A 15988-nucleotide genomic window follows, 5' to 3' on the forward strand; every position below is an offset into this window, starting at 1 on the left:
AATGTCAAATTTCAATTGCTTTTTAGCTTTACCAGCAAACTAACAGTAACACAATACAGTCCGCAAGGACTCCCTTAGATCTTATTCTAATCCTAGTCACCACCACCACTAGAACTGTTCTGTGCAGCATCAATCCTAAGTACCTGCTAGCAGTCATAGGAAACCCAACTGTTGCATACTGCCTATCCATTAGTATCTCTTGAAGAATCATCTAAATGTCATCTGCAAGCCTTGCAGCACAACAGAGCACAGGGAACCCAATTACCATCAGGTATCTGCAATTTCCATTGTGGTACACCACCTTCTTTCTACTGCCAAGACGGTGATCAGTTAAGAAATACTGGCACATTACCAGCTCCCTCCTGCAATTTTAAGGCATTTCTGTTAAAGATACTTCATCCTGCAAGTATGATTTTGATGAGTAACACAGAGTACCTTTCACGTGCTTGTGGGTTTCACGTGCACTTGCTCAAAGATGCGAACAAGCGCAGTCTTACTACGCTAGTTTTCAAGAACTTCATGCTGAGGTAAAAACCCAAGAGCAGCTCAACTAAGCCAAGATACAAAGAAAAGATCTTATCATCATTTGAGCAATTAAATATTTGAGTGCTAGGAGCTGGTAACAGAGCCATTTAAGCAAGGTATTTTAAAGCCTAATACTTACCAGGAAAACATGCACATTGCCAGAAATAAACATGTAATACAGTAATGTCCAGTAAAGTTGTACGCATTCAGAGATGACATCTAAGAAAAGGAAAAGGCTCAACATGTCACAGAGGATAGAAAATTTTATTATATTAGTGAGGGCACTAATATGACTAAATATAATATATGGTGTATATAGAAGCATACCCAGAGAACTCTATCTTGAGTATTTAAAGCTATACTTTGTCAAAGTTATTTGGAGCAAAGTTACTTTGTTTAGCATCCTAAACAAACAAAAAAAAGGGAAAAGTCCCGTAATAAATCCAAGAAGTCTGTGGTTTACAAATCAATAGCAGGTTAAAGCTTGAAATCCTTGGTGATGTTTCTTGACTCCCAAGCTTTTCCCACCAGATTTTCTATTGAACTTCATTTTCAGATTTTTGTGAAGTGGAACCTGCATATACACAGCACCACTAATAAACCAGTGACCATTCTATAGTCCTCCATGGAAAAGCATATTATGTGCAACACAAGAAGCCACGCTTTCAGTGTCCTTTAACAGTTGGAAAAAAAAACCCTGCAAAGTCTGCAGAATTGGAATTGACTTGCATCCACTCTAGTTTTCTTTCCTGATGCCATGTTATCCCCCCCCTTTCTTTCAAAAGTGGATTCATTATACAATAAATGAGAACAGTTTTTTCTGGACAGAAGCCATTCTTGCCATTGCAATGGAACTTTTATTTCAAATACATTCTTACAATAAAGCTGTATTTTGTTATACAAGAAGATAAACTCAGGAGACAAAAGATTCACGTACTCCATTTTAAAATACCGGGCTCAACTAATCTGCAGCCATTCCCATTCATTTCCTAAACCATGTTAGGGATTTTTCAGGGCAATGGAAATAAAGATGTAAACCAAGTCATCTAGGTAATTAAATTAGGGTCCAAGGAAATTTGTAACACCACCATAGAAAAGTTTAACTGCTCATTCTTCAGGCTCTTTGAAGTGTAGGGTGGCAGAAGTTTCTTTATAAACTGAGAAGTTTTTCGTTGAGAGCAATCTGTGACTGTGTGAGGTTTGCTAAGTAGGTTACCATCAGTAGGTCCTGAGAGGGGAAAAAAAAAACCAGTGATCAGAAATATTAACAAAGATGGTAGCCTATTAGAGAGTTGAATTTTTCACATTTTTAAAAGCAGTTTACAATCAGCGACTAGAAATATTGTTAATGCTGAAAGTCCTACCCCCAGGAATGCTTCTTCCCTCGCAGGAAGAAGGTTATGGTATTCCCAGAACATGAAACGCTGCTTGTGAAATTTTAACTCTGAGTTCACCCATGTTAACCAGGCAAGTCAAAGGGTATAAGCAAAATTAAAAATTAGTTCTGATCTTGCAGACTGTGGGTGAACAACACATTCAGAAACTTAGCTTTCGCTTTCTAAAAATCTGTTACAGAAATGAGGTAGCACACTAAAACCTTGTTCATGTCCTAAGTGTTACAAAAGGAGACAGAACTTCAGCTCAGTCAAAGGAAGCTGGCAAGTCACCAGTTATCCTTGAAATCCATACTGCTTGAAGCTTGGTAACTCATGTTGTCCAGTCACTCTAAAAGAAGAATTGGTGCTGGCTTTCAGATTACTTGCCTAATTCCTAAGTACTTTAAAACTTATTCTCTCATTTGCAGTTGCTTGCAAGATTATTATGGTGAGCTCCTTTATCCACCTTCAGCTCTTAAAACATCAAATTACTCACAAGAAAGGGCTGTATTTTCTATTAACATGTTTGTATGAAAAGATAGCTTGTTTTAATCACAGACAAATTTGTGTCTGTATGACAAATTGCTGGCAATACACTGAAAAAATTAAATTATAAACTTACATTGATATTGCTGTTCAACATTGTCTCAAAGTCCTCTGGTGAAATCTTTGGCACCTGGTTAATAAGATCCATCAGGAAACGCCCGACAGTGTTGTCAGCAGCCACTTTGCCAGACTAAGCATAAGAAACATACACTTCAACGTGAGTAAAACTCAGTAAGTTTACGGCCCAGAAAGAGAATATATAAAAAGAAAACCAAGCTTACATCAAACTTGTTTGCTGGCTCATAAAAAGCTGGCCTTACCAATACATCCTCTGCATACTGCAACACCATGGTCAGGGTATCCTGAATCCTGGCTGATGCTGATCCCACCTGCTGTAAGTCACTGGACAAACCAATCACTCGATTAGGGCTAAAACAAGTCTTCATGATAAGATCCACTGAAAGCAAAAGGAGGATCAGTGAAAAAAACTGACTGCCACAGAAACCAATTCAAATCCTTAACTTCTTGAAGATTTTTAGGACAGCTTCAGCAAGACAGTCTAATTCCCAGTAGAATTCCCAGAATGGCAATTTTACCAGGGTAAAAAAAGCATTTGAACAGTGTCACAACAATAGTTATGTCCAAAATAGGAAGAAAATATTCACCTCCTATCCTCTCTGTATCATAATAAACATATTTCACTGTTAGAGGTGTGAACATCACGCCCATAGTTTTACCAGGGACTCCCATTGGGGCACTAGGAAAAAAAAGAACAACAACAAAACTTTTTCAGCATGAACATATTTAAGGGAAGAGTAATAGATTTCCATCTCAATGATCTCTGTTGCACTGAAGTATAAACATGGGTGGGTTACTCATTCTCACCAAAATCAGCAATATTAAGACCATGGATAACCTGAGGACAGGAAATCAGTCCTGGCATACTATTAATTGCTCATTTTCATCCAAGAATATTCCTAGCTGGTCTGACATTTGTCAGCATGAAGAGCTGAGTACTATCCTCTTAGCCACAGTTCCTTCTTGTTTATAGAGCACGTATTCTTCTATCCCAAAATACTCCATGCTTTGAGAAATCACTTAAGGAACAAACATAAATATGACAAAAATTCAGTGAGAAGTAAGCCATGATCCCTGGCTCACTGCTGTGTTTTAGCTACTGCACAATATTGTCCAAAATGGGACACTGCAGCCCTCTACATTTCTCGTTACCCTGATGTGGTCTCTCTCAGTAATTCAGATAGCTCCCCTCCCAGAAACGCAGCCTCCCAGAGTACCTGACGTAGGCTTTAATGCTCATGCGTGAATTCTGGAGACTCGTGTCCACAGTGAGGTGGATTGGATTGTGTGCTTCCCGGCTGTAATACTCATGGATCAGGACAGAGTGTTCCGTGATGTCATGACCTGTTGCATACCTTCAAAAGAGCACAGCTTGAGGAGCCATTCTTCCAACATTCAAGTGCCCAATGTTTGGTATTGTTGGTATTTAACAGGTTTGTATCCTAAAACACTGCTTTCCAAACACTGAGCTGCAGAAGCATACTAAATACAAGTGTTGTAACTAGGGAATTTGTAGTTTTATGGCCAGCTGTCCTAGAATTGTAGGAATCACAGGCAGAGCACACCCATGCCCAAAACATGCAGGCTTGTAGTACTAGCCATAAAGAGTCAGTACAGTTGACATCAGACACCCAAGATTCAGTTATCTGTCACCTGTCACTATAAAACTCTTCATTTCTGTGTAAGTCAAAGCATGCCAAACAAATTTGGACCAACGAAGTGGATCTTCCACAAATTAAACATCTCTCTGCAAGAGGTATAACTTGTTAATCTAGCTCCTTTAACTGCTCTGCAATTAGCTTCTCACATACACAGGAAAATTCCTGTCATTAGAACTGCACTTTGCTGTGCCATTAGAAGGTTGTTGAAGAAGTTTGCTCCACAGGAACAGAGCTAAGCTATTTTGTAGGATCAGAGAAAGCATGAAAAGACTAATAAAGCTATCCACACACTCAGACACAGACTCTGTTCCCGTAACACCCTACTGATCTTGCTTCGCATCCCACAGACAAGTACTTCCACCTTTTCTCAGTAGAGACTTCTGCATGCTCAAGCTGATATCAGCGATTCCTCCTGAGGCCTTCGGTACTTCAAACTACTCTTTTGTGTTCTCCCTTCTTTCTAACCAGTTATCTTCCACGGTGCAGGTTGTATTACAGGTGGCTAAATTCTTCTAACAAAGCCGTGCAAGCATTCTCTAACTCATCACTCCTCTGTGATACCTTTGCTAGATATAAACAAAAACAAACCCTGTAAGTCTCCAAAACTGTCTCTTCCTATTATGAATTGCACGAGCTTTACAACTGACTATAACAAGAGTTGCAAGATCTTACTGTCACATGCATTAGTGCTTCTGATTCTCTACTTGTGACAAGGAGAATTATGTATTTCAAGTAGTTTAAAGGACCAACATAACTGCTTGCATGTTCTTGCAGAAAGAGAACTTACCAGCCCAAGATGATCTCACTAGGAGACACCTTCTTGTGCAACTCATACATGTTTTTGGCAAATTCCATATCGACTGCCACCTGAGAAACAGGACAGGACCAAGTCAGCTGGTTACAGGGATGCTTAACACTTGGCACAAGCCCTAACGCCGCCATCAGAGGGAGCGCAGGGAAGCACTGGGGCCGCACCCCTCGGCAGTCGCCGCCCCGCCGAGAGATCCACCGCCCGCTCTACCGCACAGCCCGGGCGGGCTTGGCCGGAGCCGGCGCGGAGCCCCCGCGAGGCGGGCCCGCCACGCCGGACCCGCTCCGCCCGGGCCGCCTCCGGAGGGCGGCGGGCGGCCCAGCGCTCCGTACCTCATCCTCGGACTCGTTGTGAGGGACGGAGAAGCAGTTGGTGACTTCCACCGAGTGCTTGTCCACGGTCCCTGCGGGAGGGCAGCGCGGTTAGGGGGGCGCCGTGGGGGCGGCAGGCTGCTCGCCCCCAGACTGGCGACGGGCGGGGTGGGGGAGGGCGGCGGCTCTTACCCAGCAGCGTCCCGATGACCCGCGCCGCGCCCTCGTTGCGCCGCTCGAAGCTGTCCACGATGGAGGCGAGCACGACCGGGTGTAGCCGCACCACGCGGCCGCCGGGGAAGGGGCCCGAGAGCGCGGCCGACAGCGGCGCGGCCGGCGGCGGCGGTGCCGGGGCGGCGGGCGGGGGCGCCGCGGCGGTGGGGAGAGCGTTTCCCGCCGGTGTGGCGGGCGCCGCCGTCGGGCTCTGCGCCGGGGCGGCCGCGGGAGGAACCGGAGCAGGAGCGGGAGCTGTCGCCGCCATTTTGCAAGAGAGGGAAGTAGGAGGGTCCGAGCCGGCAATAATTGGCTGATCTGAACGCCTGTCACGCAGTGCTACCTTCCTATTGGGGAAAGGAGTATGTTAAGGCCCTCCTGTTAACCAATCTGGGGAGAGCGATGAGGGAGAGCGTTCTGATTGGAGGAAGAGTACACCGTCCGTGACTGAAGCTTAATCTTGTTTCCACTCTCTCGGGCCCGGAAAGTTTTTTGATTGGGTTCTCGCATTCCCCCGCCTCCGTGCCTATCTGCTCTCTCATTGCCTGGCACCGCCCTTACCTTCTGTCTGTCAGGGCAGGAAGGCCTATTTATTGGCTGTGGCGCTGGTGTTGGCCCTGCTGGCTGCTAGGGCAGGGCAGGGTTTATGCGGCTCTGTGCAGCGCCCAGCACTTGCCCGGCTGGTCCCGCGGCGAGGAGCCCTGGCGGTGTCTGGGGCCGAGGGCCCTGCGGGAGGTAGGCTGAGCAGGGCCGGGTGTCCCAGAGCTCCCCGTGGCTTCCCCAGCCCCACCACCTCAGGGGTGTTGCTGTACCTCCGGGCCTGCCTCAGCTGGCTGTGTTTTTCTGGCATATTCCTGGTTGTGCTTCAGGCCCGTGTTGCCGTCAGCTGTGGGTGGCCGCTGAGGTGTTTGGGCGGCAGCAGTGTGGTCTTGGTTACGGCGGCAGGGCTGTTGCCGCCTTGGCCTGCTTGCAGTGCCCGCTTCTCCTGCTGCCCTACAGCTGTGTGGTGATATGGTAAACACGGCAGCCTGCAGGCATGGTACCAAGCTGCCGCCACAGAGGAGAAGGTTATCCAGTAGTGCTGTATGTGAAGGCTATGCAGCCCTTACGGTATTGGCCCTATGAGGCAGGGGAGTGCCCTTAGCCCTGTTTTCCAGGTCTTTGTTGCTAATGAGTCACAAAAGAGTAAGTGGGTGCCAAATATCGTGTAGAGAGCAAATGCTGGTTATCTCCATCCAAGGTTTAATGGTTACCCAACAAATTGACTTTTTGGATGTAATTTGCCTATTACTTGTAGTGCCCCACGTGTTCACTCTCAAGCAACAAACCTGTGTGGGTGGGGCAGGTATGGTTGTAAAATGAAGCACATATGCTTTTGATAACTGGTAAGGAGACTGGATTCTTTCGGAACTTCCTTTTCCCTTTCTTGACCATATGCTTGCAGCTGTTATCTGAACAGTTGTAGCAACATAGTAACAGATTTACCTGTAAGTCTCTTTGTTCAAAACCTTTTATTGGTTTTTAATATTAGTTTGACAAACTTTAGGGGAGAACTTCAGGTATCATTGAAATGTTTAGGTTTTTTTGGTCTCAAGCTGTTCTTTTCCCACAAACAGTAAACTGTTTGTATGTGTGTGTGTATACATATATATAAACACTGAAAGATCCAGAAGTCTCACCTCCTAATAAAATGCTTAGTCCAGTGAAACTATGCCAATCAAAAACTGCATCAGTTCTCTGGCACCACTTTGTCTATCAGGTGGCTGTTTGAATAACTGAGAACATTTCCAGGTAGTTGCTTTGCAGGTGTAGCAGAGAGAAAAGTGCAGTGGTGGTTACTACCTCAGGTGTAATCATCTTTACTCTTTTATAGATTCAGTTTGGGCTCCTGACACACTCTTTCCCATATTTGGGTTACCAGTTAAAGTTATTTTAACATAAAACCTGATTTTATCATGGCTGGTGGCTTTTGGAGTTTTCTCTGCTTCCTTAGCTGAGGGGTGAACATAATCAGTTGATGAGCAGTTTCGACTCAGTCATTGAAGAAGGCTCCTGAGTATAAAAGGAGCAGCTCAATAAAAAGATAATAAATTCTGCCCATGTGCTAGCAATTTGCTTCTTTTACATAAATGGGGAACACCTGTCAAAACTACAATGGAGAGCTAATGCATGGGAACACGAACACATTTTCTCTCTTCATAAAAGCACTTCCTAGTCTGTGTACCAGTAAAAACTGGATCTCCTATTCTTAGGCTTTCACTGTGCAGTCTTCATTTCTTGTAGGCGTGCCTGGTCAAATTGCATAAAGCTTTAAAATGTTTCTGTTCCTGGAGCTTTGATGTGTCATTGAGAAGTCTAATGTGTGAAGCGTTCTTGTTAGAGAGCAGCTGTTTGATCTCATTCTCGTTTGCATCAAACTATCCTTGGTGCTTAATTTGCAATAGTCAGGTGCAGATTCAGGTGAAGCAAGCAAGGCTCTTTAAGACCTGCCCATTATATTTTTATGTTGCCACCTTAAAAACTGGGCAGCTTAATATGGAGCCACAGTTGTGCTTCAAAACTGGCAACTGTGATAACCTTCTTTTAATACATTAATGTCAAGCTGCTGGACAGAATGCTGGAGAGTGTATGCAGTGAGTAAAGATGGATAGCCTGTGTCTTAAAAGTCAAACATCAGTGGTTGGCTCACACAAAGCCCACCTCACACAGGTTGTATAAATCTAATGATAAGAAAATCAATCATGTGATAGTGCTTGGAGCAGATGTGTCCAAGCTACAAAATTGTTTTTCCTTGCTGAATGTCTACTGAAAAATAGAGACCTTCATAATTAATATTGTTTCACAAAGTATCAGTGTACTTTTAGAGGAGGGTAGTTACCAGTGACACACATTAATGGTGCCTGTTGTTGAAAACTTAGCATCCATCTAGTGAGATGATTAAGATGTTTAGATACTACCCCATTACAGTAAAATCTATCTGCCTAGAGGAGAAACAGAAGACACATTTGCACTTGAACGTGGATCAGCATGATAACTCAGGATCTTCTGATTTTACATTTTTCCTTGCTTGGTTTCCCTGCATCTGATTTTGGTGGTGAATATAATTAACCTCCTGTGTGATTTCTCTTTATAGTCCTTACATGTGACTGAGTCATTACTATTGCATTTGCTGTCATGTCAGCTGCATTTTCACAGATGATGTATAATTTCTTTATCAGTAGCTATCTTCTCATCTTGCTTGTATTACTGCAAGCAACATCATCTCTTGCTCTAAGGAAAAATATTCCTTACATTGCATTACAGGTAAAATAAAATATTTCAATTTATTTGATTAATCATTTCAGTACATAGTTTTATCTGGTTAGTTTCATGGGACTGAATCTGACATTTTTATTCCATTATTATAAGAATAATTTTCTTTCATGCATTCTGTCTAAGAAGTTAGTAGAGTCTTTCAGTTATTTCTGCCAAAAGAAAAATCCATCACTGAACTTAACATTTATTTTATATAATCATGCTTATTTAGGAAAAAATGAATATCAGGTCTCTTTTCCAAATAATTTTGAGATCAAAGGACAGAAGCCCATTTCCCTGCCTGGAGTATCAAGTCTGAGTCTCCAGTCTTCATTGTGCTCACAGAGCTCCCTCTTCACCTTCTCTCACAGTTGAGTTACCAGCACTTTTGTTTTCTACTGGTTATCTGTGTTTTTCAGCATCCATATGTTCTGCCTTCTATCCAGGACTTTTATATGATGTAATCATGGGCAATGATTTCAGTTTTTGGTTTGTTTTTTTTGTTTGGTTGGGGGTTTTTTCCTATTAAAAAAAGTAATAGTTCCCTTATTTAGTCTTAATGGAATGTCTTAGATACTCATCTGCTTCCTGTGCATTTGGGATTGCCAATAGATGAAAGACAGTTGTTGGTAGCAGCCAATTCCCAGCATAATGTGTCAGCTGATTCAGTTTCATATTAGCAAGGGGGATTCAAGCCCTTCCCTGCTTTTGTGTAATGTTTTACGGGACTACCTTAATTATCAGAGAAATAACACTGACACATGGGACTACGGAGGTAATGCTTAGAGTGAAAATCCAAATACTACCTAAAAATAATGAGGTGTAGTGTTTATTGCATACCACACTGATAAAAGAATATACCTTCTCTAAAGTTAGAGTGGCAATAGAAGTTATCATCAGGTGTTCAAAAATAGCATGTTGGGGACTGCCATGTGCTTTTTAGTCACTATGTGGAAACATAGAATTCCAAACTAAAGTAAAAGTTCACAGAATAACTTGCAGTGAAAAGTAACAGAGAGAAGCGTACACAAGCTGGCATACTTAGGGCAACAGATCCTTTCATGGTCAGAGTTTTACACTCACTGAAGAAGGGAAAATAGAGACATGTACTGAACAAAGGATGGCTGTGGAAATAAAAAAATACCCCCAAACCCCAGCAAACCCGAAATGGTACAAACTAATTGGTTCAGACAAGCGTTGAAAATTTTAAATTGATGAAATATGTCCCAAAACAATTTATTTAGCTGTTCATGATTCTTGTGTGCATTGCTTCTGATGACCAGTGAGAGATCTGTCAAAAAACAGAGAAAGTGAACTACATTTAAAAGGCATTTTGATCTAAAAGGCAGATTTCTGTTGTTGCAGTACTGTAACCCCTCAAACTTCGGTGAGAATGTATCAGTAATAACTTGGAACAGGCTTTTCCTGAAGAGAAGGTGGTTTTTTGGTGCTGTTTTTTGTTTTGTTTTGTTTTTTTGTAATTCAGTCTATACTGCTGGAATCAATGGCTAACTCCTTTTATTCCAAATGGTTATAGGATATTCTGAAGGAGTCTTCTGTTGTCTCATACCGTGCCTTTCCCCAAATATGTACAGTCCCCTGTTCACCCTATTTTCCCAGATGAGTTTGACTGAAAATGCTAGCCCTAATATTCTGTATAAAAGCAACTGTGTATTTTATCATGAAGATCTGTATGACATATATGGAAAACAGTGAATAAACTCATAAAAGCCCTTATGAATTTTATACTGTGACGATATACCCTTGATTATTTTTGGAAAAGTTTTTTTCAGCTGTTTTCAGGGGTGGATCAAGATCATATAATTCTTTGAGTATTGAATCAAGGTGCGTAAAAAGGTAGTCCTGCATCCACTATTAACCCGTTCTCTGTACTGGCCGCACGATATTCAAACACCTGTGGCAGGACTAAGGCTGTTCAAACAATAATGGAAAAGCTTACAAGGCATAATCCCTGTGCAGGCATTGCCCCATAACACAACTGCCATACTGCAATTTGTTGAGGAAAATCAGAAATATTTAATAGTGATGCTCCAGCTTATACATGCATATTGCAAACATTTGCATAAAGAGGGCTGTTGCTAGATGTTACTAGAGCAGACTCCTGCTTTTTGGACCAATTGTGTATGAGGCACTTTTGTCATTTTATGCATTTAATAAGAAATCACTTACACTGTACAGATCATCATGAATGCTTCAGGTACATGGATAGAAAGACGTGAGAAATAGAATCTTACCTGAAGTGTACCGTTGTCTAGGTTTTGGTTTTGAAGAAGTAAGAAAAATGCAAGAAAGGAAATAAAAGGATGAAATAAGAATAATATATGTGGGATGGAGAAAAAGAAACTGGATAACCGGAAATAGGAATGTTTGGGAAATGTGAAACTCTGACATGTGAGATTTATGGGCAATGAATGATAGCAGATCTTGTGGCGGCTCCCAGAAGGCAGACCTGGAATAAATGTTTATGTGCCTGAAAGGCAGTCTGCTTTTCTTTCCAGCAAGATCGATTGATCTAATAAAAGGTACTGCCTCTCCTGCCAGCAGAAGAAAGGTAATTCATCCAGGTGTTTTGTGAAAGGTCTTGTTGTGCTGGCCCTCCAGGAATGGATGCGGGAGTCTCTTCCTGGCTCCGTATTTCCACCCGCGTTTGCAGGCCGAGAGCGTGCTGGGCTGGGCTTTCAGACATCACTGAAGGCCTCCTTGCCAGAAGGTCATGGCCCTAGAGATGCCGGGGCCTGTGTGGCCGGCGTGCACCCGAGCGGGCGGCTCGGTAGCGGTGCCCGGGTGGGTCCCCGCGAGGTGGCAGCAGGCACACACGGTCTCACACACGTACAAGCGCTGCCTCGTACTGGATAATTAGTTCCAGCCCTCTTTCCCGTGGTCTGAAATCATTGCCTTTACATGAGTTTCATGCTTAATTGGATTTACTGATTATTGCTAAGAGATGCAATTTTATTTTCCTCTGATACTAAAGCAATTAGTAATGAATATAAACCACATCCTTTGTAATCACTTTATGCTAATTAATTAGTGACTTAACTCTGCCTGGTTTGAAGTAAGTAGCATAAGTGGGAATTTGTGCGTAGTACTTTTTCCACCAATATTTATTAGCCGTATATTTGACTTGCCAGTTTCTTTCTTCAGTTAATAAAATTAAGGCAGAATCAATGAGGTGGAATTCATTAACCTTAATTCTACCTTAATTCTTCTATGCCATTTCACATAAGAACGTCACAGAGGGATTTACTTATGGATGTTATGGCGGTGCAGTCCTAAGATGTGTTGTACAACCCCAAATTTTACTGAAATATATCGTAATGAAAGGTATTTTGGGTCTTTGATGAAAGCATGAACTCTCCAACCTCTGAGGACATTCCTGCTTCTTGATGATCTATGATTGTGATTATTTTCTGCTTTTAACTCAAATCATGTTCAGAGTCAGCTTTCAAGTGAGAGGCATTTTATATACTACTCTTACTTAAAACTCGGATAGAATGTGCTTACACTGACCTAGCAATGCAATTAGGTGCACCACCTTGCAAGATCAAACCTTTTGTCGTTACACTATACTACATTCTTCCTGCCTACCCCATGCAGTGAGAACTGAAGAAAACCTGGATATGACTCCTGGCTTTTTTTTTTTCCCCTGGGGAGCATGGGGCAGAATTGTGGCAGTGCTACTGTCCTTTCCGTGTAATCAACTTGAATAAGTAATCTCTGTCAGGCAGCTTTTAACACAGCGTCCCTTTGTCTGGTAACTTGCTGCTACTGTGCTTGACTTAACAGCATTTGTAACAGAGTAGTGCTGTGCCCTTGGATACCTACCGACATCCAAATAAAATGAAGTGTAATGTCACTGGTAGCAGATAAGTATGAAAATTTTTGTGCAGGCAGATTTCAAATATTAAAAATTTCTAACACTTGTAACAGATAATGTATCAGTGTGCTATTTGCTGGGAAAATAATCTCTTCTCCCAGTCCCTTGTTCTTATAAAATCACTTTACAACTTTACTTCTCTTATGAGTAAGCATGTCCTTTCCTTGGTGTCCTTTACAGCATGGGTCAAAGTCACCACTTTCCATAGATTTGAGCCAGACCAAAATTGTGTATGTCCCCAGAAGCATTGAGCTAGACCTTTGGGACTGGCACTATTAGCTGTGTCACTCAGCACAAATATTTGCTTTGGTGTCTTGAGGTGGAAACTGCATGCAGAGGTGAAGTAACTAGACTGGAAAATATATATTTTATTTGATGGTGTAGGGAAGCCTGTGGAGAGATAAAATGGCAAACATGTTGTTACTTTGTGAACTCCAAGGATTATATGATTTTTACATCACCAGGGTCTGACGGTGTTGTCTGTCCCTTCACAGCTCTGCACTTTTTTTCCAGTATGAGGCAGCTGCATCATGATGTGTTGGATGAATAAGGAGGCAATAAGTGAGAAGTTAAGATAATCGTTTACATACAAAAATGGGAGCTGAAAAGGAACAGCGGTAATAAAATGTAGGGGACAGTTTCTGTGTAGAAGCCTGGGAGACCTGAGGACCCATTGCATTTCTGTTGCTGGCGTCTTAGGCAATGTTAAGCCAAGTCATCAATATAACTGAAGTAATGACAGAGACATGCTTTGGGTAGTGTTTTAGCTCTTCCAATGTGAAGTGTTTGGTAACAACTAGATAGTATTATTCTCCTCCTATCTCTGCTACTGACTTTGGGGAAATCATTTAACATTTAGATTTCAGTTTTCCACTTCTGCAAAATATGACTGATGACATTGTAGTGGCTAGGTTTTATATAGGACTTACACAGACCTTCTACTGAGGAAAGGCAGGAAAGACCTTACCCTTTGAGGAAACAGCTTTGAGAGGAAGCTGGAGAGTGCATTTCCTGACCCAGAGACTGTGCACTTTGGAGAGAGGGGAAGTGTTCAACTAGCCTAAGCAGGAGAAGAACAGTAACTGTCTCTGTACTGTTTTCCAATAATAAATGGAAATAATTCTTTAGCTGAGGTGAGTTCATGCTGCTGAACCCTCAGGTGTAGCAGCAAAATTTGATTGCACTTTATATCAAACTTGTTCATCATGAAATCTTGGAGTATCTTATAGTATTTGCAAGGGCTGCTTTTCCTAAATGCTTTCCTAACCCATCTGTCTGTAGATTTGAAATATCCCAAGTGCTGACATATAAATTCACCTTCAATATTCTGTTTGCCAATTTGTCTTTCTGCATCAGAAAGCGTGCTACAGCATTGGCTGAGTGAACTGCATAGGGCTGGTCGGACAGGTCTGGACAAGTAGAGAATTGATTCCAAGCTGCCCAGTACTCCAGCTGAATCACAAGCCTTTACAGCTGTGCTCAACTTGAGTTCTTGTGGCAGATAGGGGAGTACACAAACACAACCAATTTGGCTGTTCAGGTGAGATTTCCAGCCCCCTTCTGAAAAGTCAAATTTCTGTTTGCAGCTACAACTTCACAGCTAATTTCTTTCACCCAGTGTAATTTGACCTGAAAAGTTCAGAATTTCTAGAGTTGTTTTTAGATGTTCTGGGGATTTTCTGTTCTAATTCTCTCAAACGCTTGGGATTTGCCACTTACTATTTTGAATTACATCCCTTTGCATCTGTTTTTTTTTGCATTGGAATAAATAACAAGAGCTGATCCATCTCTGAAACTTCATCCCAGTCATTTGTTTCTATAGCTGCCAGCAAGGCTGTCTTCTGCCAATGGCAAAATCTATGGGAGATATCCCTCACCATGCCCAATCATCTTCCCTTAGCTAGCTCTGACTAGAAATCTTTCTTTTTCATGCTCTGTGCTCTGAAGTCTACAGTGGATTCTCTCTCTCTCTGAAAATATTGTAGAACTTCTCTCCCAGATTCTTTTGTTGTTAGGAATTTTCCTTACCAAATATGAATAAATTGCCTCATTTTTAAATGTGCCAATATCTTACACTTCATCTGTATACGCCTTGGGATATTCTGTAGAGTCCATTATCAGAATGGTCAGGTTTATTAAGTACATCTTATCTTAGAGACAGTGGAAGTCACAACCTTTTGCATTTTTATGTCTTGTCCCAGTTTAGCAAATATGAGAAGCAATTCCCTTCCTCATTTCTGAAATAAAAGATGTTTGAATGGTAGGAGAAACCTACCCAGAAAAAGACATTCATAGTAAGAAGTCTCCCAGTGGCTTCAAAAGATAAGAATATGTAGGTGTTGCAGCCCGATTATTCAGTTTCCGTTCCTCTTGTACCTCATTTGATGTTTTAAAAAATAGGTAGCCAAAAAGTTACTGGGTGATACTTTTCTAATAACTTCTTCTGTCTTAAATGATTGCTCGTGTTTGGAGCCTGGACTCTGTGTGTTTTCTCTGTGGTCAATGGTAAGAGAAGTACCTTCAGAAGGCAATTCAGTCACCTTGCTGAAGTCTAATATAGATGCTCATAGTTGCCCTCTTAAGGCAATTGTCACTCTGAGTATTGATTTTATGGAGAGTTTACAGAGCCTAGATGTCTAACATAAGCATCTAATTTACCTGCTTAATGCAAACCATCTGAACACAGCCCTAACCTGTGAAAACAGGATGACAGCATGAAACAAAGAACTGAGGTGGCATCAGCTTGTGATAATGCTGGCCAGCAGTGGGATAGCTGAATTCTAAGTATTTGGGAATGAAAGGGAGGCTGGGCTAGCAGCTTGCTTTTCTGTTCTTGCTTCTGCACTCTAATCACCATACTCTAGTTCGTTAATGCATTCTATCTCATTCTGAGCATGCCTGCCCCTATGGCTTCAAGTATCTCTTGTCTGTATAGCTCCAGGAAAAAAAAAGAAATTTTATCTCTAGCAAGGATCTAATTTTGGGGGAAGGGCTTTGTTTGTTTCTATATTTTTTTACTTTAAAAAAAATATTATTTTTAAGAATTGAAGAAGTGATTAGAAACAGAAGAACAGAAGCTAAAGACTCGTTTTGGAAGTAGCACAGCACCTCTCCAGCAAAATGAAAGTCTAGAGCGTTAGACTTAGAGGCATATGCTCTCAGAAGGGTAGAGGTTAGACGTACATTGCGCCCGGTGGAAGTGAGTAAAATTTTACCTCTGTCCCTGCACCGAGTCCTGTATTGGCTGATGAGGCCTTCAAAGATACCTAGCCTGT

General features: G+C 42.0%; 1 protein-coding gene across 1 annotated transcript; it reads right to left on the reverse strand.

Annotated features, from left to right (window-relative positions):
* Positions 1-770: 770 nt before the first annotated feature.
* Positions 771-5814, reverse strand: EIF3F (eukaryotic translation initiation factor 3 subunit F). Its single transcript, XM_075154489.1, has 8 exons — positions 5501-5814; positions 5330-5400; positions 4974-5053; positions 3743-3880; positions 3113-3204; positions 2768-2904; positions 2524-2637; positions 771-1753 (listed from the first exon to the last, which is right to left on the reverse strand). Exons 1-8 carry the CDS (start codon positions 5787-5789, stop codon positions 1676-1678), a joined length of 999 nt encoding a protein of 332 aa, XP_075010590.1. The 5' UTR covers positions 5790-5814; the 3' UTR covers positions 771-1675.
* Between the last annotated feature and the right edge of the window lie 10174 nt (positions 5815-15988).

This window comes from Calonectris borealis, chromosome 7 (assembly GCF_964195595.1).
Source record: "Calonectris borealis chromosome 7, bCalBor7.hap1.2, whole genome shotgun sequence".
NCBI classification, from domain to species: Eukaryota; Metazoa; Chordata; class Aves; order Procellariiformes; family Procellariidae; genus Calonectris; species Calonectris borealis.

What these genes read in the sequence shown, in the direction of transcription:
- EIF3F (XM_075154489.1), bottom strand. Translation starts at nt 5,789, where the DNA reads ATGGCGGCGACAGCTCCCGCTCCTGCTCCGGTTCCTCCCGCGGCCGCC. An exon ending in GGTCATCGGGACGCTGCTGG is followed by an intron (nt 5,401 to 5,500) that starts GTAAGAGCCGCC and finishes GCCCTCCCGCAG; the next exon opens with GGACCGTGGACAAGCACTCG. An exon ending in AGTATGCAGAGGATGTATTG is followed by an intron (nt 2,638 to 2,767) that starts GTAAGGCCAGCT and finishes TCTTATGCTTAG; the next exon opens with TCTGGCAAAGTGGCTGCTGA.